The 23,175-nt window shown below is 45.1% G+C and overlaps 1 protein-coding gene and 1 pseudogene across 2 annotated transcripts in view; both read right to left on the reverse strand.

Annotated features, from left to right (window-relative positions):
* Positions 1-23,175, reverse strand: part of SLC45A2 (solute carrier family 45 member 2) — a 300,223-nt gene that overhangs the window by 91,156 nt on the left and 185,892 nt on the right. For both annotated transcript variants that reach the window (XM_063960601.1, XM_063960611.1), the window contains 2 exons: positions 19,590-19,733; positions 15,339-15,462 (listed from right to left, as the gene is read on the reverse strand). In XM_063960601.1, the coding sequence (XP_063816671.1) occupies positions 15,339-15,462; positions 19,590-19,733 (268 nt within the window). The remainder of the gene's footprint in view (positions 1-15,338; positions 15,463-19,589; positions 19,734-23,175) is intronic.
* LOC134949190 (5S ribosomal RNA) lies at positions 6,288-6,406 on the reverse strand (annotated as a pseudogene).

The following is a 23,175-nucleotide window of genomic DNA, read 5'->3' on the forward strand; positions in this document are numbered from 1 at the left end:
ATTCAGCCTCGCAAATTAACACCTCAACCCTGGCACACCAAATGCACCAGATATCTGCAAAAATGCTCACGTACTGCTGAGCGACACTGGAGGAAATCACGCTCTAAGGCAGACTTTCTCCATTTCAAACTTATGCTCTCATCCTTCAGTGCTGCCCTTTCTCTTGCTAAACAGTCATACTTCAAGAACCTCATCTCCTCCCAGTCTTCCAACCCCCTGCGCCTCTTTACCACTCTCAACTCACTCCTCTCTGCCCACTTCCACGTCATCTCCCTTCCTCACTCTCTGCTCTTGACTTTGCCACTTACTTCACATCCAAAATTGACTCCATACATCAGGACATCACATCACACCAGACCATCAGTAACCAGCCTTCTCCCATCCCTTACCAACCCTCCCCATCCCTCGCACCAACTCTGACATCTTTCTCCCATGCATCTGGAGAGGAAGTCATGGCCCTCATTCGTTCCTATCCCCTCACCACCTCCCCACTTGACCCTTTCCCCTCCTGCCTCCTCCGCTACCTCTCTCCTTCTGCTTGTTCCCATCTTTCCCACCTTCTCAATCTCTCCCTCTCATCAGGCACTGTCCCCTCTGCCTTCAAGCATGCACTCATCTCTCCTATTCTTAAAAAACCTACCCTTGATCCAAACACTCTCTCCAACTACCGACCCATCTCTCTCCTCCCTTTTGCCTCCAAACTCCTTGAGCGTGTTGTCTACAACCACCTTACTTCCTTTCTTTCCTCACACTCACTGCTTGACACATTCCAGTCTGGCTTCTGTCCTCTCCACTCCACTGAAACTGCCCTTACAAAAGTATGCAATGACCTCCATGCTGCTAAATCACTGGGACACTACTCTCTACTTATTCTACTAGATCTCTCTGCTGCTTTTGACACTGTGGACCATCCTCTCCTACTGCAAATCCTTCACTCCATTGGTCTGCGTGACACTGCCCTTTCTTAGCTGTTCTCCTACCTTTCTGACCGTTCATTCTCTGTCTCCTCTCATTACTCTACCTGCCCCTCACTTCCACTAACTGTAGGGGTACCCCAAGGTTCTGTCCTTGGTCCTCTACTCTTCTCTATTTACACGTCCTCACTAGGTAAGCTCATTAGTTCTTTTGGTTTCCAATATCTTCTCTATGCTGATGACACTCAAATCTATCTTTCCTCTCCAGACCTCTCCCCTGCTCTCCTCACTCGTATCTCCAACTGTCTCTCTGCTACCTCTTCCTGGATGTCCCAGCGCTTTCTTAAACTTAACATGTCTAAGACCGAGCTGATCATCTTCCCTCCCTCCCGCATAACCTCACCTCCTACAATCTCATTATCTATTGATGGCACTACTATCTCCTCCAAGTGAGCTGTCTTGGAGTAATCCTTGACTCCTCCCTCTCCTTCAAACCACACATTCAGCACCTCTCACAAACCTGCCGTTTTCATCTAAAAAATATTTCCAGGATCAGACCCTTTCTGACCCAGGATGCTACTAAGACTCTTATCCACTCACTGGTCATCTCCAGACTGGACTACTGTAATCTCCTCCTAACTGGCATTCCTGACAAATACCTCTCTCCACTCCAATCTATACTCAATGCTGCTGCCCGGCTCATCTTCCTCACCAAACGCACTACGTCCACCTCTCCTCTCTTACTAGACCTTCACTGGCTCCCCTTCCCTTTCAGAATCCATTTCAAGCTTCTCACACTTGCTTACAAAGCCCTCACCCACTCCTCTCCCATCTATATCTCTGACCTTATCTCCCTTTACACTCCCACCCGTCCTCTTCGCTCTGCTAATGCACGTCGACTCTCCTGCCTACGGATTACTTCCTCCCACTCCTACCTCCAAGATTTTTCACGTGCTGCACCACTTCTCTGGAATTCCCTACCTCTCCCCCTCAGACTCTCCACTTCTCTACAAAACTTCAAACGGGCTCTCAAGACCCACTTCTTCACCAAACCCAGCCAAATCTCATCCTAAACCTCTGTTCCACGCTCTCTATGTACCCCATCTGTCTGACCCCTGTCTGTCTACCCTCCCCTTTAGAATGTAAGCTCTCACGAGCAGGGCTCTCTTCCCTCATGTGCTTATCCTTTTCTTACTTTAATAATATTCAACTGCACCAAATCCAGCAGTCTTCTGCCACCTGATACTTATTCCAGTGTCATCTGCTGATGTAGCTATGTTTATTTACCCTGTACTTGTCCTATATTGTCAACTGTAAGTTGCTGTTTTCCTGCTTGATTATTTGTTTATGTACTCTGTAATTGGGAGCTGAGGAACCCTTGTGGCGCCATATAAATAAAGGATAATAAATAAATAAATAAAATATAGTGCTGTGGATTGTTTGGGGGAGGGGGGCCCCAAATCTGTATCTTGCTTAGGGCCCCATGATGTCTAAATTTACCTCTGCCTGGAATAGAGACTAACCTGCTAATGCCATCTATATGTGGCATAAGCAGTGTAGAGACAAATAGTGGTAACCTAAGCTTACTGCTGTTTGCCAAATCCAGAACCCTTTAGCTTATGTCTCAGTTTTAAATGGTGCCCTACATGTTTTTGGTGGAGACCAGGAGAAGAGGTAGTGAATAGGAGTACCTTCATTGAAATTATGTGGCCATTAAAATTACTTAATGTATACTTAAAATGTAATGTGCATTGCAAGTTATCAGAGAGAGTGACAGTTGCATATTTGTACCCGGACACTTCCTATTCTAGGTCTTCTCATGCAAGGAACCATTCTTTATAGAAGACCTGCAGCTATTCAAAAATGCATGAAATTCCATGATGTGCAAAGGTTTTCCTGCTAGTGCACCACCTTCTGGAAATAACTGTGCATTTCTGGCTTGGGTTAAAAAGGTGGGTGACCCCTCACTTGATGTGGTAGGGCAGGGGTGGCCAACCATTCAGAGACAAAGAGACAAAATATCTTGTTAGGTACGTCAAAGAGCCGACATTGAGGCGAAGGCGCATGTGCAAAACTGGGGTGTGGCTCTATGCCAGCTAGGCCACACCCCTGGTATAAAATACTTTGAAAAAGCCAGATCCAGCATAAGATAAATTTTAAAGCCAGATCCAACATTAAATACATTGAAAAGGTCAAATCCATATAAAATATATTGAAAAAGCCAGATTCACATAATACACTTCAGCTTCCCATGTGTCACTTCAGCCAGCTCCCCCATGTGTCACTCCAGCCAGTTCCAACATATGTCACTACAGTCAGCTCCCCCATAGGGGGAGATTCAAATGTTTGAAAAGTCGGTTGGGTGTCTGTTTTTTCCTGTCTATTAGACAGACTCCCAACTGACTTTTCAAAATTTGAATCTCCCCCATTGTGTCTCTCCTGCCAGAACACTCCTGTGTTACTCCAGCCCACCCTCATATGTCACTACAGTCCCCCCAACTTGTGGCCAGGGAATGGCTGAGAAGAGGGGCAGGGTACCATCTGACCCCCAGGCCAGTGCAATTTAAGTGTTCCAGGGCCACGTGACTGCAGATTCCCTGTAAAAAAAACGGGGCTGCTTACTTGAGTCTGCCCCCCAGGATAAAAGTTGCCACCAAGCCCCTGAGTGCAGCAGCCCCTTATATGTCCTCTATTTGCCAGTGGATGTCTCACCTATAGTATTTGGCTCCCTCAGTTTTCAGTCAATGTAGTGCTGCTGGCTGGAGTGCATTGGTTTCTGGTTCTGCTGTGGTCATGTGACTGAGTGTTGAGAGCCACATTTGAGTAAAGAAAGAGCCGCATGCGGCTCAAGAGCCACGGGGTTGGCCACCGCTGTGGTAGGGTATTTAGTCTTGTTAGGATATCCATAAGAAACCTATACCTTTTCTGCAGTTAAAGACAAACTAACACAAAAAGAGAGAAAACTTATTTTAGTAATATATTTCGTATGAAAAATCGACAGCATATGGTCAGACTCCTCTTTGCTGTTTTGGAAAGGTATAGAACAAAAAGGTTTTTTTTGATCCCGCACAGGGAAAATAATTATTTGAAGTACATTACTAACAGTAAATACTAGTCAACCTTATTGCAAATCTACATCACACTCCGTATCGAATGACACCTGAACCATCTACAGATGTGTTGTTATTGTGGACTAGTCGCTCTCACAAAAAAAATAGTTTAGCTGATGAACTACACAGTTTTAGGGTATATACAGTAAATGGGGGTGTTGGTGGTGCTCACATGAGTCAAATACGTTATTAAACAAAGGGGTTTGCAGAAGAACAAAAAACATAACAGACTCCTTCAGTTATGAATCAATGGATTGACTTGAAAAAAGGCATAGGAAAAGGTCAACGGGGAGGGGGGGGGGGGGTTGTTATATTTGTTATATTGTGATGTTGTTTTCTCCGTAAAGAGACTGGGAACCCGAATTAGTGCACCGCATCCCCCTTGCATGGCTCGCTTCACTCCCTAGGTTACTATTAACAATCATAGGGGTCATTCCGACCTGATCGCATGCTAGGATTTTTCGCTGCGCTGTGATTCAGTCACTTCTGCGCATGCACCGCAATGCGCAGGTACTTCGTACGGGTACAAAGCGGATCATTGCTGAGTGATGGATCTAACGAAATAATCCATTTGCACAGCCGATCGCAAGGAGATTGACAGGAAGAGGGCATTTATGGGTGTCAACTGACCGTTTTCTGGGAGTGTTTGGAAAAACGCAGGCGTGTCCAAGCATTTGCAGGGTGGGTGTATGACGTCAATTTCCGGACAAGAACAGGCTAAAGTGATCGCAGCGGCTGAGTAAGTTCTGAGCTACTCAGAAACTGCACAAAACTTTTTTGTACCGCTCGGCTGCACATGCAATCGCGCGCTTGCAAAGCAAAAATACACTACCTTATAGGCGGTGACTATCTGTTCGCAGCACTGCAAAAAATAGATAGCGAGCGATCAACTTTGGATGACCCCCATAGTCCACATGGATAGTAAAAAGTATGAAAAGTAAAAAGTATGAAAAGTTGAAAATATTTTTTTTTTTTTTAAACTCATGTCAACCTTTTCCTGGGTCAACCATTGCCATTTTGACCTTTTGTTCATGTCGACCAATAGTGGTCAACCTATTGACTGTCGACCTTAATCCTGGCAACCTATCATCTGGATGCCGCTCTTTCATGGGACACAAAACATGAATTTATTTTTGTTAAAATGTAATTATTATTATTATGCTCATAAAATTAAAAAGAAGTATGGGGCCTTATTCAGATGTGGGTGGAGGTGGAATCGCTGCTTCTTGCTAGGATGGTGACCAAGCACAACCCCTGGTGAAACGTGCGTCCAGTGTCCTGAATACATGATAGTCAATCTACATGGGTCTCTTTCCCCATACTGTCATTTTATTTGGAAGCCAATTTCCTAACTATGAAAACTACTAATGTCTTGCATAGTTAATACAGCCCCTAACTACAGTGATTTGCAGAATAGTTTCCTATCCAAATCACTATAATCACTGAACTATTGGCTGTTACAATCTTTATACCTTCTCTATATGTTATGTGCCCCCATCGATACCCTGTACAGTGTGCACAGAGCAGTATTACCTGGCCACATGCGCTAGGCGGCCTATGTAATTGATTTGACGGCACCTTAACGCATCAGATCACGAAACAAATGTTGTTCCTCATGGAATCTCCCCCACTGGGGGACATAGACGTTTTGCCTTGAAGCAGTCTGAGATGCCCATTTGATAGAAAACAAATTTGCAGAAGACTCTTGTGTGGGTGCACTCTTGTTATTTGTTATATGATTATTTATTAAGACATAGCTTTTATTAATTAATTTAAAATAAATCCTCCCTCTTATACTCCACCTTATTTGGTTAATAGGATATATTATATCTATATGCACTAAAAGTGCTTAAAAAATTGGAAATGTTCTGGTTAGTCTAATCACCAAAAAAGACTTGTAGGGGGATATAGACACTGTAGTTCTATATCCAATCCTAACCAACCAGCACAAGCGAAGCTTGTTTTAATGAGACCTCAATGGGTCATAATTAATCGGACCAGTCTTATCAGGAGTATGTGTTGTAACAGAATTATATATATATATATATATATATATATATATATATATATATATATATATATATAAAGGAGTTGCCTACTAATTGCCCCCGTATTTGAGAGACAATAGGTTTAGTTAATTTTTGGGCTTTAAATATCTGGTAAAAAGAAGGAGAAAACAGAAAAGAAGAGGAAAGAGAAAAAAAAAGGGAGGGGAGAGAAAAAGTGGTGATCCTGCTGTTGGTATCCGGTCGGAGGGGGTCATTAATTACAACACCGGGTATTCTCTGGGGGTCTCCCTCACAGGTACTGACCCAGCCCACCACCGTTTTGCTTCCAAGATCAGACGAGATCGGGCTCTGTCGGTGGGGTATGGTAGTAACTTTTGACGCAATTGGTCGACCCACCAATGAGAGTGCACCGAATAAAGATTGCAGAGAAAGGAAAATGCGGATCTGCTGTCTACGTTAGACGCAGGTTTTCACCTGTGAATCATAAATGAGAGTCCGCTGATCTAAGAAAATTAAATGCTGCAGATGAAGATAAAGGTAGGTTGAAGGGTGAGAGTACACATTCAGTATATGCTGAAATATCGCCTATATTAAATTAATTTTTTTCTGACTCTGGGTGCACCACCAGGTACTAACAATTGTAGGTATACCTACCATACATATTTACTTAATTCTGGTTTAATAAATTATCTCTGAAATCTCAGGACTGGTGCGGGGTCACAACCTTGTTTATGGATGCCCATTTGATAAGCAGCTTTCTGCAGTAACTGTAACTATTAATAATTGCGTACCAGGACATTTTTTTTTATTCTTTTGCACCATCAACTGCACAAAGCCAGGATTTAATGCTGCTTTTGTGAATGAACGATTAGGATATATTATTCCACACTGCTCAGTAAAGCAGGGACAGCAGCATAGTTTAAATATTGTTTTCAATGAAATGTAAGTATAAAGATGAAAATATACTCTGAATGAGGAGATAAAATAGGATCAGGTACTAAACATTGCAAATGATTCAGTACGGCTCCAGAAACAGCTGAGGTCTATCTTGCCCGCTTTTAACCAAATAGGGCTCTATTTTTAAAGGAGCTATAACCCCCTTTAGCATTGAGAAGTCCCTACCTGGTGAAAGCATTACACCGCAGCCAGTCACCTGTAGCTGTAGATGGCGCCAAGTAGGGGGGATACCTCTGGATCCAGTGTCAGACTGAGGCATAAGGGCAGTGTCGAACTGAGGCAAGAAGGACCCACCGGGGTAAAGCAGTGATAGGGGCCAATATATACATACATACATAGTTACATAGTTAGTGAGGTTGAAAAGAGGCAAAATGCCCATCGGGATCAACCTGTATTCTGTGATAAGCTGTGTATATTATAATGCACCTGCTGAAGTAAAGGTTTAGTACCAATTGACAACTATGGGGTATATGCAATTGCGGTCGAATTGCCGCAAAAGTCAAAAAACGGGGCATTTTCGACAAAAAAAAACATGTCGAATTGGATTCGACAATGCAATACAGTACTTTTCGACAAAAAAACGGACGTTTCAGATTCGACTTTTTGCAATTCGACATTTTAAAAATTCGACATGTCTGCAGTGGTAAAAATGTGGCTTTTCGACAAAAGTATATTCAATTGAAGAATGTCGATTCGACAACAGTGCTTTTCGACAGTAATTTCGTCAATTTCATTCCGCCTCGCTTTGCTGGCGGAATCTAATAAAGAAAATTAAAACATGTTTTTTTGTGTGTTTTTTTTATTGCTAATAGCATATCTATTTATATTAGAAGGGGTTATCTACTTGGTTTGTTTATTAGGAGACACAAGTATTATTTATATATATTTTTTAAAAGATTTTTTTTTTTGAACGGACTATAGAGAGAGCATGGTTTTCAATGGGAATGGGTTAAAATCCTGAAAAAAAATGCGTGGGGTCCCCCCTCCTAAGCATAACCAGCCTCGGGCTCTTTGAGCCGGTCCTGGTTGTAAAAATACGGGGGAAAAATTGACAGGGGATCCCCCGTATTTTTAGAACCAGCACCGGGCTCTGCGTCCGGTCCTGGTGCAAAAAATACGGGGCACAAAAGACGTAGGGGTCCCCCGTATTTTTAACACCAGCACCAGGCTCCACTAGCTGGAGAGATAATGCCACAGCCAAGGGACACTTTTATATCGGTCCCTGCAGCCGTGGCATTAAATCCCCAACTAATCACCCCTGGCCGGGGTACCCTGGAGGATTGGGGACCCCTTAAATCAAGGGGTCACCCCCTCCAGCCACCCAAGAGCCAGGGGTGAAGCCCGAGGCTGTCCTGCCCCATCCATGGGCTGCAGAATGGGGGCTGATAGCCTTGTGACAAATAAAAGAATATTGTTTTTTGCAGCAGAACTACAAGTCCCAGCAAGCCTCCCCCGCAAGCTGGTACTTGGAGAACCACAAGTACCAGCATGCGGGGGTAAAACGGGCCCACTGGTACCTGTAGTTCTACTTAAAAAAAAATACCCAAATAAAAACAGGACACGCACACCGTGAAAGTAAAACTTTATTACATACATGCCGACACACACATACTTACCTATGTTCACACGCCGACCTCTGTCCACTTCTCCAAGTAGAATCCACGGTGTACCTGAAAATAAAATTATACTCACCTAAATCCAGTGTAGCTGTACTGTTCTTATTTGTAATCCACGTACTTGGCAAAAAAACAAACTGCATACCCGAACCACGCACTGAAAGGGGTCCCATGTTTACGCATGGGACCCCTTTCCCCGAATGCTGAGACCCCCCGTGACTCCTGTCACAGAGGGTCCCTTCAGCCAATCAGGGAGCGCCACATCGTGGCACTCTCCTGATTGGCTATGCGCGTCTGAGCTGTCAGACAGCGCATCGCACAGCCGCTCCATTATCTTCAATGGTGGGAACTTTCCGGTCAGCGGTGAGGTTACTCGCGGTCAGCGGCTGACAGCTCAGACGCGCATAGCCAATCAGGATAGTGCCACGACGTGGCGCTCCCTGATTGGCTGAAGGGACCCTCTGTGACAGGAGTCACGGGGGGTCTCAGCATTCGGGGAAAGGGGTCCCATGTGTAAACATGGGACCCCTTTCAGTGCATGGATCGGGTATGCGGTTTGTTTTTTTGCCAAGTACGTGGATTACAAAAAAAGAAAAGGACACACTGGATTTAGGCGAGTATAATTTTATTTTCAGGTACCCCGGATTCTACTTGGAGACGTGGACAGAGTCGGTGTGTGAACATAGGTAAGTATGTGTGTGTCGGCATGTATGTAATAAAGTTTTACTTTCACGGTGTGCGTGTCCTGTTTTTATTTGGGTTTTTTTTTTGCAGAAGAACTACAGGTACCAGTGGGCCCGTTTTACCCCTGCATGCTGGTACTTGTGGTTCTCCAAGTACCAGCTTGCGGGGGAGGCTTGCTGGGACTTGTAGTTCTTGTGTAAAATAAAAGAATATTGTTTTTTGCAGAAGGCTATCATCCCCCATCCGCAGCCCATGGATGGGGGGGGGGGGACAGCCTCGGGCTTCACCCATGGCCCTTGGGTGGCTGGAGGGGGGGGACCCCTTGATTTAAGGGGTCCCCACTCCTCCAGGGTACCCCGGCCAGGGGTGATTAGTTGGGGATTTAATGCCACGGCCGCAGGGACCGGTATAAAAGTGTCCCCCGGCTGTGGCATTATCTCTCTAGCTAGTGGAGCCCGGTGCTGGTGTTAAAAATACGGGAGACCCCTACGCTTTTTGTCCTCCGTATTTTTTGCACCAGGACCAGATGCAGAGCCCGGTGCTGGTTCTAAAAATACGGGGGATCCCCTGTCAATTTTTTCCCTGTATTTTTACAACCAGGACCGGCTCAAAGAGCCTGAGGCTGGTTATGATTAGGAGGGGGAACCCCACACAATTTTTTTTAGGGTTTTTTAACCATTTTAGTGCCGTCCGAAAAGTCGAATCCAGGATGCACTTATCCGTCAATTGGTCCGTTTTTCGACAGTGGGACTGTCGAATCCGTTTTTAATTGAGTATGTCGAATTCCGGCACCCGCTGGCCGGGATTCGATGGTCGAATTGTGTCGAATTTAAAAACGGGCGAAAAAAAGACGCAATTCATCCGGAATTGCATATACCCTATGACTCTTACCATTCCCAGATATTTAATGTCAATATGTTAAATGCTATTACCCTGGATACTTTTTCCAGTTAAAAATGTGTCCATTCCATTTTTATATGCATTTACAGAGTCTGCCATTATTACTTTCTCTGGCAGGGAGTTCAAATCTTTATTCCCCTTACCATGAAGAACCCTTTCCTACGTTGTGTACGGAATTTTCTCTCCTCTAGCCTCAGCGAGTGCCCACGTGTCCTATACAGGGTTCTTTTAATAAACAAATCCCCTGCTAACTCCTTGTAATGACCCTTTACATATTTGAAGATATTAATAATGTCTCCTCTTAGACGCCTCTTTTCTAGTGTATACATACAGTATTTAACCTAATAAGTCTTTCCTCATACTCCACCGTCTCTAACCCTTTAATTAATTTAGTAGCGCGCCTTTGAACTCTTTCTAGTTTCCGGATATCTTTTTTTATAATATGGTGCCCAAAATTGAACACAATATTCAAGGTGTGGACGTACCAATGATTTGTACGGTGGAAGGATGTATTCCTGCCACTGTACAAATCATTGGTATGTCCACACCTTGAATATTGTGTTCAGTTTTGGGCACCATATTATAAAAAGATATCGGGGAACTAGAAACGAGTGTGGCCAGCCTTCAGAGGCTTGAAATACGTATACCATAGTCCAGCACAGTACAGTATATTGTAACATTATACTGCACAGGACTATGGTTCTAGACCAGGCATTCCCAACCACGGTCCTCAAGTCACACCAACAGTGCAGCTTTTAGGGATATCCAGGCTGCAGCACAGATGGTTAAATCAAAATAACTGAGCTACTAATTAAGTCACCTGTGCTGAAGCCTGGATATCACAAAAACCTGCACTGTTGGTGTGCCTTGAGGACCGTGGTTGGGAATGCCTGTTCTAGACTGTGCATTATGATCAGGTTCAAGACTGTGAACATGTATAATACAAGTGCATAGTCTGGAACCTGATCCCTAGAGGAGGTGGTGGGCCCTCATGCATTGGGGCCCACCCGTGGTTTCCCTGTGCCACTGTAGGCCAGTCCAACCCTGTAGCTCAAGCTTAAAGAGTGTGAGAGGACATGCAAAGAACATAGCTTCTTTATAAAATGAGGGAACAGTGGTGTGTCAGGACGACACACTTTGATTGTCAGGATGGCTAATCTTGGTGTAGTCTCCATAGGGAAAAAAATAAATAAAATCAAGCCCCTAGTTTATCCATGATCTTGTACCAACAAGTTATTGACCCACCAGGGATTTCCCTTGTGTACCAGTGGGCCAGTCCGACCCTGTCTGGACCTTATTGCAGAGGTAAGTTGTGTTACACTGTAGCATATTTATCACTGGGATACCAAACAAAATATGTGCTATTAATAAGGATCATTATTATTATTTTGTATATAGGTACAAAGTTGTTTTGCACACTATGGGGGCAAGTCTCCCAATTTGGAATAGAATGTACATGCACCTAAATCGCAAAGCATGTTTTTCACATGTGCTGCACTAGGTAGGTACAAAGCGCCTCTTCTGCAAATAGAGACAAATAATGAAGAAGTGGGCGCCGACTGGGCTGCAAGTATCAAGATGCATGTAGCAGATGTTTCTGATAACAGATGTAATGGGAGTGTATGCAAAGCTCTGTGCAATTCTGAGTTGTGCATATGGGTAATGGACCCGTTTCTGATGGAACTCGTGCACCCAGCACAGGGCTGATTGGAACTCTGATAGCAATGATGGATGTGTCACTAGAACAGAGGACAGGATAGGCTTGAACTTTCAGATGCGTGGTTTTGTAACTGACCTTGGCAGATTGTACTTTCTTTCATAAGATAATGTGACAAAGACGCAGCTGTAGGGCATTTGCTGCAGAAGAGTCTGATTTTATAGATAAAAAAAAAAGAAGTTTGCAGAAAAAAGGAGGAGTACAGGTTGAGTATCCCATATCCAAATATCCGAAATACGGAATATTCCGAAATACGGACTTTTTTGAGTGAGAGTGAGATAGTGAAACTTTTGTTTTCTGATGGCTCAATGTACACAAACTTTGTTTAATACACACAGTTATTAAAAATATTGTATTAAATGACCTTCAGACTGTGTATATAAGGTGTATATGAAACATAAATGAATTGTGTGAATGTAGACACACTTTGTTTAATGCACAAAGTTATAAAAAATATTGGCTAAAATTACCTTCAGGCTGTGTGTATAATGTGCATATAAAACATAAATGAGTTCTGTGCTTAGATTTAGGTCCCATTGCCATGATATCTCATTATGGTATGCAATTATTCCAAAATACGGAAAAATCCGATATCCAAAATACGTCTGGTCCCAAGCATTTTGGATAAGGGATACTCAACCTATATAAGAAAAGATCCCTCAAAGGCGGCTAATAGGACATAACATGCAGAGACTGGAAGTACCATTGCAGTCCCTCCGCAACACACATGACCCTGAAAAGGCGAGGGGGGTTTGGGTGATTGGCAGGAGGGCTGAGACCGACCTTTTGCGCATTCGTCAACACACTTCTGTAGGTAAAACCCCTCCCATCATAACCTGGGGGTGACCATTTTTGTTCTGAAGCCACGGTGAGGTCTTGGAATTGGGGGAATTGCTTTTGATCTGTTGGGGACACTACCCTTTAAACACTTATCGACATGTAATTACATTGTTCTTTCCTAGTTTTTTAATCCGTTCTCTCCTTCCTCTCTATCCTCCCCTGTGTGGCTTTGTCACGCATAACTGAAATATTTCCAGAAGCCATGTATTTTTATAGGGGAGGGAGAACGAACAGTACATTTATATTTATTTTAAATAATTAAAATAATTATATGGGTCAACTGCCCGGTAATCGTTAAATATTGGGCTACGGTCCGCATGCTCTCGTCTCAACTAATTGATTTACCCACACCTCTCTCACCCGCTAACCTTCTTCTCTGCGCTCTGCCCGACGCTATTTCTAAGGATTCGAAAAAATTGATCCTCTTTATCTCTTGCGCAGCTAAATATCAAATAGCGCGTAACTGGAAAAGCCCCAAAGCGCCCAGTCGTCAGGCACTAATAAACAGAATTTGGTTTGTCGCATACATGGAATATATTACTAGCCTCCAACGCAACACAGTACACAAATTCCACTCCACCTGGCTCCCCTGGTACCGATATCATGACCACCCCTCCCTGGATTGTACTAAAAACAAATTCCAATCTATAACTTTTTTCCCTCCCCCACCTCCCTTTCTTTTTTCTTTTTTTCCCCCTTCCTCTCTTCTTCTTTCCCACCCTCATTTCCTCCACACTTAACGGACCCCCGATCCAGGGGAGGACCTCTTCTTCTTTTTCTTCTTCCTCTTTCTCCACCTCTTGATTTCTCTCTCTAGTTCTCCTCTTCCCATCAGCTTGACCCATACCTGCCTACTCTCCCGGAATGGCTGGGAGGCTCCCGAAAATCGGGTGACCCTCCTGGCCCCCCGGAAGAGCAGGCAAGTCTCCCGATTCGCGGGGACCCCCTGCCCGTCTGCCCACTTAGTGTGTAAAGTGGGCGGTCCGGGCAGTTGATAACGCAATTCTTGCTGAATCGCATCATCATAGCCACGCCCCTGCAGTGTAATGCCGGTGATCGCGTCCTTGCTCCGCCCCCGCCCTTGCTCCGCCCCACCTCCGGCCCACCCCCTCCTCTACGTCACAGCCTCCCCTGCCCGCCCTCTGAGCCGACCTGGCTGCTCTCTGACGCAGAGAGCAGCCAGAATGTCGGTAAGCATGGCTTGACCTTTCTACATTTCCACATATCTATCGCTTCTATCTCAGCTCGTAACGTCACGAGCTCGAGCTTCTTCCTAAAGTTAGTCTCTCTTTTCTCTAAAACTGTCTTACTATTCCCTCTCACAATCTCCAGATGTAACATTATTGTGATATTTAGTCTTATCCCTCTACTGTCTTTTGTACTTTTTTTTCGGAGAAATTTGTTATGTACGTACTAATATTGGCTTCCTAGCCACAGGTATACTGATTGTGTCACTGTTATTTCAACATTCGCTGTTCCGTATGCTTCTCCCTTTCAATAAAAATTGACATGATTGAAAAAAAAATAATAATAATTATACGCGTCAAGGCAAGTATACTATGGGAGCCGGTTGTGCCCCTGGCCCCAAGGACCCATGAACCTGCAGTGCAGCCGTTATAAATACACCTTCATTAAGCTACTACTGAGCGGTTAAGTAAGGACCTGCATAATATATTTCCATTTTATTCTTCTTTTTTTTTTTTTTTTTTTTTTTAACTTACCTATCACAGAAGCATAGGCGTGCGCAGAACATTTTATTAGGGGGTGCACCGTCGGAGGGGTGTGTTTGGCACCACCTACTGGGCGTGTCTAGCACCACCTTTTGGGCATGTCTAGCACCGCCTATTGGCACTCAAAGCAATATAAACATATGCCCCCAGCGGTGCACCTTACTCAATACCCCCAGCGGTGCCAGATACACACTTGCCCCCAGCGGTGCCAGATACATACTTGCCCCCAGCGGTGCCAGATACATACTAGCCCCCAGCGGTGCCAGATACATATGCCCCCAGCGGTGCCATATACACACTTACCCCCAGCAGTGCCAGATACATATGCCCCCATTTGTACTCACCCTCCTCTGTTGCCAGTGCCGCCGATTTCCGTCTCTGCCACTGAGTGGAGGAGAGCGCAGCGCGCGTCTCTACTGTGCCTCACTTCACTGAGTCCCTGGCTGTCTCCGGCGGCCATTTGAAATATGGCGCCGGCTTGTGAGCCAGTCAAGAGCCAGTCTGCGAGCTCTGATTGGCTGACAGCCAAAAGACATTATAAATGACTGCCGGAGACGGGGACACACAGTGAGGGGCAGGAGAGATGCGCACAGCGCTCTCCTCCATTCAAGTTCAGCATCAGACTGAGACGGGAATCGGCGGCAGCAACAGGCGTGTGGGGGGTGCCGGACATTAGGGGGTGCCTATGCGCACCAGGCACCCCCCCTGCGCACGCCTATGTACAGAAGTATTCATGCTGTGCAAGTAAAAGGGAATCAGAAATCCTTACCTGGAAAATAATAAAAGCCAGACGGCAAGAATAGCTGCTCATGTTTATAAAGCAGCTGAAATGCGGCACAGCGCGCTGGGTCCGTTACTTACAGGAGTACACAGATGAAGAGAGTGCATTGATGCACATGCCCCAGCAGCCGATCTCCACGCCGTGCTCGTAGATTAGGTATGACGTGGAATTGTGTGGTGCATATGGATTTCCATGGTAAACAATCTGCAGAATGGAGTATAAATCTGTCAGATACAGCACTGGCAAGTTTAGTTCAAAAGAGAACAGATAATGTCTGGAATATTCGTGTCTGGCGGCTTATACATATACACACACTGATTATCGCCTGCTATTGTTTTTTGAGAGAAATTAAAGAGCAATGTATCTTTACCTGGAACATGTTTGGGCAAATGACAGTGTTCACAGGTCACACACAGGACAAGGTCAAGATAACCAAGATACCATGATGGGGTCTGTGTGCTAATGTCAGGGCCGGCAACAGATATCTTGGGGCCCGGTACAGTGATATCTCTGGGGCCCCCTCAGAGTGAATATATATATATATATATATATATATATATATATATATATATATATATATATAATTAAAGTGCAACGGAATTTGCTGCGCTATATAAGAAACGGTTGATAAATAAATATATAAATTTATTTATACACATATATAAATATATATATATCTGTCTTTCTTCCCCAACACACACCACAGTCTCCCTCTCTCTTTCCTCCCACGCACCACACAGTCTGCGTCTCCCTCGCTTTCCTTCCACACACCCCACAGTCTGCTTCTCCCTCTCTCCTTCCTCCCACACCCCACAGTCTGTGTCTCCCTCTCTCCTTCCACACACCCCACAGTCTGCTTCTCCCTCTCTCCTTCCTCCCACACTCCACAGTCTGTGTCTCCCTCTCTCCTTCCACACACCCCACAGTCTGCTTCTCCCTCTCTCCTTCCTCCCACACTCCACACAGTCTGCGTCTCCCTCGCTTTCCTTCCACACACCCCACAGTCTGCTTCTCCCTCTCTCCTTCCTCCCACACCCCACAGTCTGTGTCTCCCTCTCTCCTTCCACACACCCCACAGTCTGCTTCTCCCTCTCTCCTTCCTCCCACACCCCACAGTCTGCGTTTCCCTCTCTCCTTCCTCCCACCCACCCCACAGTCTGTCTTTCCCCAATAACTCCATGCTGCATTACCAGCTCCCCGCACCCCATCCCAAAGCCCTGTATCACCTCACCAATCCACTCTTACCCTGGGGAGAGACTCACCTGTGCTCCATTCCCCAGTATCCAGACCCAAACATCGCACAGCAGACCCCACCAGAAGAGTCCGGCACAGGGCATGAAAATCCAGCCAACTGAGTCACTGTGTGTGAGACTCCGGTCACTCTGAGGCTGCGCCCACACTGCCTACAGCTCGCTGCCCCATCTGGACAAGATGGCTCACATACCTGCGGGCATAAAGTGTTGCATCCTTGGGGCCCAGTACAGTTGTCCCCTTTGACCCCCCCTGTTGCCGACCCTGGCTAAGCCTTGTAGAGAAATAAAGTGGATGCAGATAAAGTACCAGCCAATCAGCTCCTAACTGCCATGTTACAGGAGTGGTTTTAATAATGACAGTTAGGAGCTGGTTGGCTGGTACTTTATCTCCATCCACGTCATCTCTCTCCAAGGCTTTGTACATAGATCCTTATGTTACTGGGTGATTTACATAAGAGGGGGATAAGAGGGGGAGTGCTTTTAAACAGTTGAGAAGAGGTCCATGGTAAACCATCAACTTCTAGCTAGAATGTATCTAGTACATTCTATAGGCTGAGTCCCATTAGGTGAGAGTTCGTGAAATAGAGTTTCGGGAATCTCACATACATCGCAGCAATGCGCGCACTTGAGCGGTGTGAGGTCCTATTAGAAATGGCAATTTGCGGTAGTCGCCAGTAGCGGATCTTGCTGCGGACAAGCAGGATTTTTGCCCGGGGCACCGCCGTCCGAAGGGAGCCGCCGCCGTGGCAAGATCCGCTACTGGTGCCTCCCGGTGCTGTGTAGATGCGGTGCACGATGAAGTCATCACGCACCGCACTGCATTGTGGGAGTGCCACATAGATCATAATTGACCTCTAGTGTCTATGCGGTGCTATGGGAGAGACATCATGACGTCTCTCCCATAGATCCGAGGAGCGGCCGGAGATGGAGGGCAGCAGCGGTCGGGAAGCAGGACCGGGGATTGCAAGTATTAATTAATTTATTTTTATTTTTTCTAAGTGGCACAACTAGGGGGAACAGTACTGGGAATACTACTACTGGGGGCACAACTCTACAGGGGGCACAGTACTGGGGGGCAATACTACTGTGGACACAGCAACAGGGGGCACATTACTGGGGGCACAACTACTGAGGGAACAGCTACAGGGGGCATAACTGACCACGCCCCTTCCCCATGAAGCCACACCCCTATTTTTCACCCTGGGCGCCACAAGGTGGCCCCGGTAGTCGCTACAAGACTGCGCAATTTTTTTACAAAATGCAACCCGGGAAAAGTTAATGAAAATGTGGGGAAGCCATCCTCTACCGAACAAAACTGAGGTAGCAGGACAATGTAGAAGGTCTGTAGAGGCCGTAAGAAAAGCACTGGAGGTTTTTAAAAAGGCGACGAATGGATGATTTGTGCTCTTTTTTAAATAGTTGAAAAATGATAGCAAGTTAATAAAGATTTTCCCACTTTGTCATCTGCTCAGGGCTAGCGCACAAACAAGAATGTGAATTTCATCCAGAAAATTAATGAGAGTATGGAATGGGAATCGAAATGTCATTTGTGAGTTCATTGTGGAAATGTCTTGCAGGACCCTACTCGCACCTAATTAGACATACCCCTATAGAATGATAGGTAGAAGCTGATTGGCTACTATGAGCAATTTCTCCATTTGTCCATTCTTTAGAAGCTTTGCTACATCTCTGCCTCATTTGCCGTAATAGAGATTAATATAAAAAAGAATAATAATGTGAAATGTCACACAAGGGCAGGAGCTTTGTAAATCCCGATGTATAGGCAGGAGTGTCATCTCCAATCATGACCAGCCAGGAGGAGGTCTCAGCAGCTGATACCAAGTGATGGTTCTCAACTAAGAGCTCTTGTTGACAAAGACTCTTTCAACATGACAATGCTGGCCATACTCTAGTGCTCCAGGACAATCAACTTTGGTTCATTTACTAAGCCTTGGATGGAGATAAAGTACCAGCCACTCAGCACCTGTCATTTTCAAATACAGCCTGTGACATGGCAGTTAGGATCTGATTGGCTGGCACTTTATCTCCATTCAAAGCTTAGTAAATAGACCCCTTGGGGGGGGAGATGTACTAAGCAGTGACAAAAGTGGAGAAGCTGCCTGTGTTAACTAATCAGCATTGACATAACATTTTTAATTTGCATATTATAAAATTATAGAGAGCAGCTGATTGGTTGCCATGGGCAGCTTCTCCACTGGCTCACTTCTCCACTTTTATCACTGCTTAGTACATGTCCCCATGTACAGTCTAGTGGCAGTGTTGGAAACAACAAATGTAACAGGACAATAATCAGTTGGTGGCCATCTAGCATCCTGGGACTACTACCAGTCATCTGCTTATATAAAGTCAGAGCTCAAGAGCCTGATGCAAGGAGGCAACATCTGCAGGCTTTGTGTAGGCACCACAGAGGTCTCTGAAGTTCCTCAATAAAAGGTCATACTTCCCAGCATCTGATGTCTTCTCTCCAGGAGAAGGTGGTGGGGGGTGACAGGGGCGAGGCCGGATTAGTTGATTCATTAGGCATATTTGAATAGGGGTGTAGCTAAAATTAGGTGATGACTATAGAATTGCGTCATTATGCCCCACCCCTTCCCGATGGACTGCATATTCTTATTATTTATCTCCGCATTCTGTAGTTAGGAAGTGGGTGGGATACCCACTTTTTCAAGGTGTGGGGAACTACTTAAAAAAAAATTGGGTGCATCCCACAGGATCCGGGAGAGTAGGCAAGTGTGGTAAAGGTAAATCCATTGCATCAGGCCCATTGCATCCATTTGCTCAGCTGCAAGAAGCAGCCAGGTACCTGGAGTGTCCGATGGATTCTCCAGGCGGTGGCTGTCTAAGCTGCAGGGTGTCAACAGGCCGCGCGTCGTGTGCCTGCACTGCCACCCACCCCTAGATACGGCCTTCCAACATCCATCCTGAATCTGGAGGGACCCCTCAACAGTAGAAGGCCCCCAGAAAATTCCAACTTGCACGTGTGTGGGCACAGATCTTTACTATGTCCCATTTATTTGTATTGGGGGACCATATAGACTGCAGCTTGGCGTGACCCACCTGCCCCATGAAGTCAGTGAAGAACAGCATGTTAGCAAGGAAAGCCGTCCATCCAATGAGGTGACACACACACAGGTAGCGGTAATGAGACGGCATCGTTGCAAGAGCCAACATCAGAGACTTCAAGGTCATTCGTTTCTGAGCCTGAAAATAAACAGAACAAGAAATTCAGCTGAAAAATAAATAAATGGACTGATTAGTTGAGGACAATATTGCATGTAATTTAAATCCAGACAAAATGCCACCTAGCATACTTTATATTTACTGTATTAGTCCAAAAAAATAATATTGTGTTATTTCCTCAAATTCAGAAGCAGCATAGACAGAAGCATATATTTTATTTGTGTTAGTTGCGGTATCAACGGAATATTCCTTACTATTATGTATAGGCAGCCCAACAAATAAAATAAACCCATACTTTACTACTTTGTCCATACCAACCAATCAGCTTGTAATTGTCATTTTACAGATGTACTAGAAAAGTGACAGTTTGAAGCAGCGTCAGCTCCTACCTTGTTTGAGGAGGAGCAGGGGCTACAGCTGCTGATGTTGCCGGGTCTCCCATTTCTTTTACCCACCACTGCCTGGGTCCCAACATCTGTGCTATGTACTGTTCACAGATACTGGGACCCGGGCACATGCAGTAGCAGTGACGGTACTGCGCATGCGCAAAACCACAACTTCTACGGACTGCAAAAGCTGCAGCCCATAGAAGCCTGCTAGGGCTGATGAGGCAGGGAGGTGGCTTCCTACCGGAAGTTAGCTCTCTGCCTATTTCAGCCCAGTTTGGCAGTCCTGGAGGGAGGAAACACCTCCCAATGGACTGCCTGTAGTGTCTGTGATTGGCAGGTAGGACTTCCAATAGGAAGTCACTGCCAGTCACAGTGAAGCCAGTGCAGTCTCATGGAATGCATCTGGCTTCGGTGACAGTAAGCTGGGTGGTGGATTTTACCTGGGCAGAGGTGTAGCTAGGTGTCATGGTGGCCGGCGCATGGGTATGTTTCGGTGCCCCCCTCTCATGTTACACTTGAAAAGTAAATATATATAAATAAATTGGTGACAGAGTCCATTCTGTTGTATTATTCATAAATACAATGCTTAATCCTGATGACAAGACATTAAAGTCTTCAAACGTTGATGAGATCTGGCTGTGTCTGCGTCTTCAATCCCGAGTGCCGCCTTCATTGATTGTATGTTGGGTCCTGACCGAGGACATCTAGAAGAGCACTGGTAATGTGAAATTTAGTGAGTGTGTGTGTGTGTGTGTGTGTGTGTGTGTGTGTGTGTGTGTGTGTGTGTCAGGTGCAGATTTATCAACAAGTGATAGTCTTATCACTTGTTACAAATGTTAAATGGTGCTCCAGCCAATCAGCTCCTACAACTGTCATTTTTCAAACACATGACAGTTAGAAGCTGATTTGCTGGAGCACCATTAGCACCATTTATGCAGGTCCGACATGCAATGCAGCATACGACCCGCGTGAGCGCACATCGTACACTATATCTAGTGTACACACTATACAATATCGTTAGGGACCGGCCAATATCAGCCAGATCCTATGCGATACTGCATGGTGTGCATGTAGCCTTACAATGACTATTATCTGCTCAGAAATAAAAATACATTATCGAATAAACCAAAATAACAAATAAATCAAACATTACAAATGAAAAGGTTATGCACTCTTAACCCCTATCAAAGCCAAGTGTTATGGGGGGGCGCTGGGCTAGTACAATTTTGGGACAGATTATCTGTGGTTGCTCAGTCCATTAGAGGATATGCACCAGTCATTCTCATTGTGTTTTTGGGTTCAAGGGACCAATCATTGGTTGATGCCGACTCATCCACAGTCGGCAAAATGCTCAGACTATCCACCAATCAACACTGTCATTCTTTTTCTTTTTATGATGATGTTTAATTGAGGTATCACAAAGCAGAAAACAGGTTATATTAGAGACATACAAGAACATATAGAATATATCACTTTGTACATTGTATGAGCAGTACAAAGCAATAAGAGATGTGCACCGATCCCCATGTTTTGGATCTGTATTAACTTTGTACTTTGATGTAAGTTTTAGTTTTGCCAAAACCGCCTTCACGTGATTTGTATTTTTTATTTTTAAATTGTAAAAATACAGCTAAAATCACTGTTTTCTTTTGTTCCTACAGTATTATTAACCTCAATAACATTCACTTCCAGTCAAATTTGACCACTTCACAGCTGACAATATTGTTCACCAACAAACGCCAAAGGGCTGGCTAAACTAAGCAGCCGAGCCGCGGCACAAACACACGGCAGTTATTTCTGTTTTAAAATGTTTTGCAAATTAGTAATGTACTTGCAATAAACAACCATAGGCGTTTCTATAATGGGTGCACACCTTGAACCTATAAAATAAGAATTTACTTACCGATAATTCTATTTCTCATAGTCCGTAGTGGATGCTGGGAACTCCGTAAGGACCATGGGGAATAGCGGCTCCGCAGGAGACTGGGCACAAAAAGTAAAAGCTTTAGACTAGCTGGTGTGCACTGGCTCCTCCCCCTATGACCCTCCTCCAAGCCTCAGTTAAGATACTGTGCCCGGACGAGCGTACATAATAAGGAAGGATCTTGTATCCCGGGTAAGACTCATACCAGCCACACCAATCACACCGTACAACTCGTGATCTGAACCCAGTTAACAGTATGATAACCGTAGGAGCCTCTGAAAAAATGGCTTCCAACAATAAACAACCCGATTTGTTTGTAACAATAACTATATACAAGTATTGCAGACAATCCGCACTTGGGATGGGCGCCCAGCATCCACTACGGACTATGAGAAATAGAATTATAGGTAAGTAAATTCTTATTTTCTCTGACGTCCTAGTGGATGCTGGGAACTCCGTAAGGACCATGGGGATTATACCAAAGCTCCCAAACGGGCGGGAGAGTGCGGATGACTCTGCAGCACCGAATGAGAGAACTCCAGGTCCTCCTCAGCCAGGGTATCAAATTTGTAGAATTTAGCAAACGTGTTTGCCCCTGACCAAGTAGCTGCTCGGCAAAGTTGTAAAGCCGAGACCCCTCGGGCAGCCGCCCAAGATGAGCCCACCTTCCTTGTGGAATGGGCTTTTACAGATTTTGGCTGTGGCAGGCCTGCCACAGAATGTGCAAGTTGAATTGTACTACAAATCCAACGAGCAATCGTCTGCTTAGAAGCAGGAGCACCCAGCTTGTTGGGTGCATACAGTAAAAACAGCGAGTCAGATTTTCTGACTCCAGCCGTCCTGGAAACATATATTTTCAGGGCCCTGACTACGTCCAGCAACTTGGAGTCCTCCAAGTCCCTAGTAGCCACAGGTACCACAATAGGTTGATTCATGTGAAACGCTGAAACCACCTTAGGGAGAAATTGAGGACGAGTCCTCAATTCCGCCCTATCCGAATGAAATATCAGGTAAGGGCTTTTATAGGATAAAGCCGCCAATTCTGATACGCGCCTGGCTGAAGCCAGGGCCAACAGCATTACCACTTTCCATGTGAGATATTTCAAATCCACTGTGGCAAGTGGTTCAAACCAATGTGATTTTAGGAACC

This window comes from Pseudophryne corroboree, chromosome 1 (genome assembly GCF_028390025.1).
Source record: "Pseudophryne corroboree isolate aPseCor3 chromosome 1, aPseCor3.hap2, whole genome shotgun sequence".
In the NCBI taxonomy this organism is placed as follows: domain Eukaryota; kingdom Metazoa; phylum Chordata; class Amphibia; order Anura; family Myobatrachidae; genus Pseudophryne; species Pseudophryne corroboree.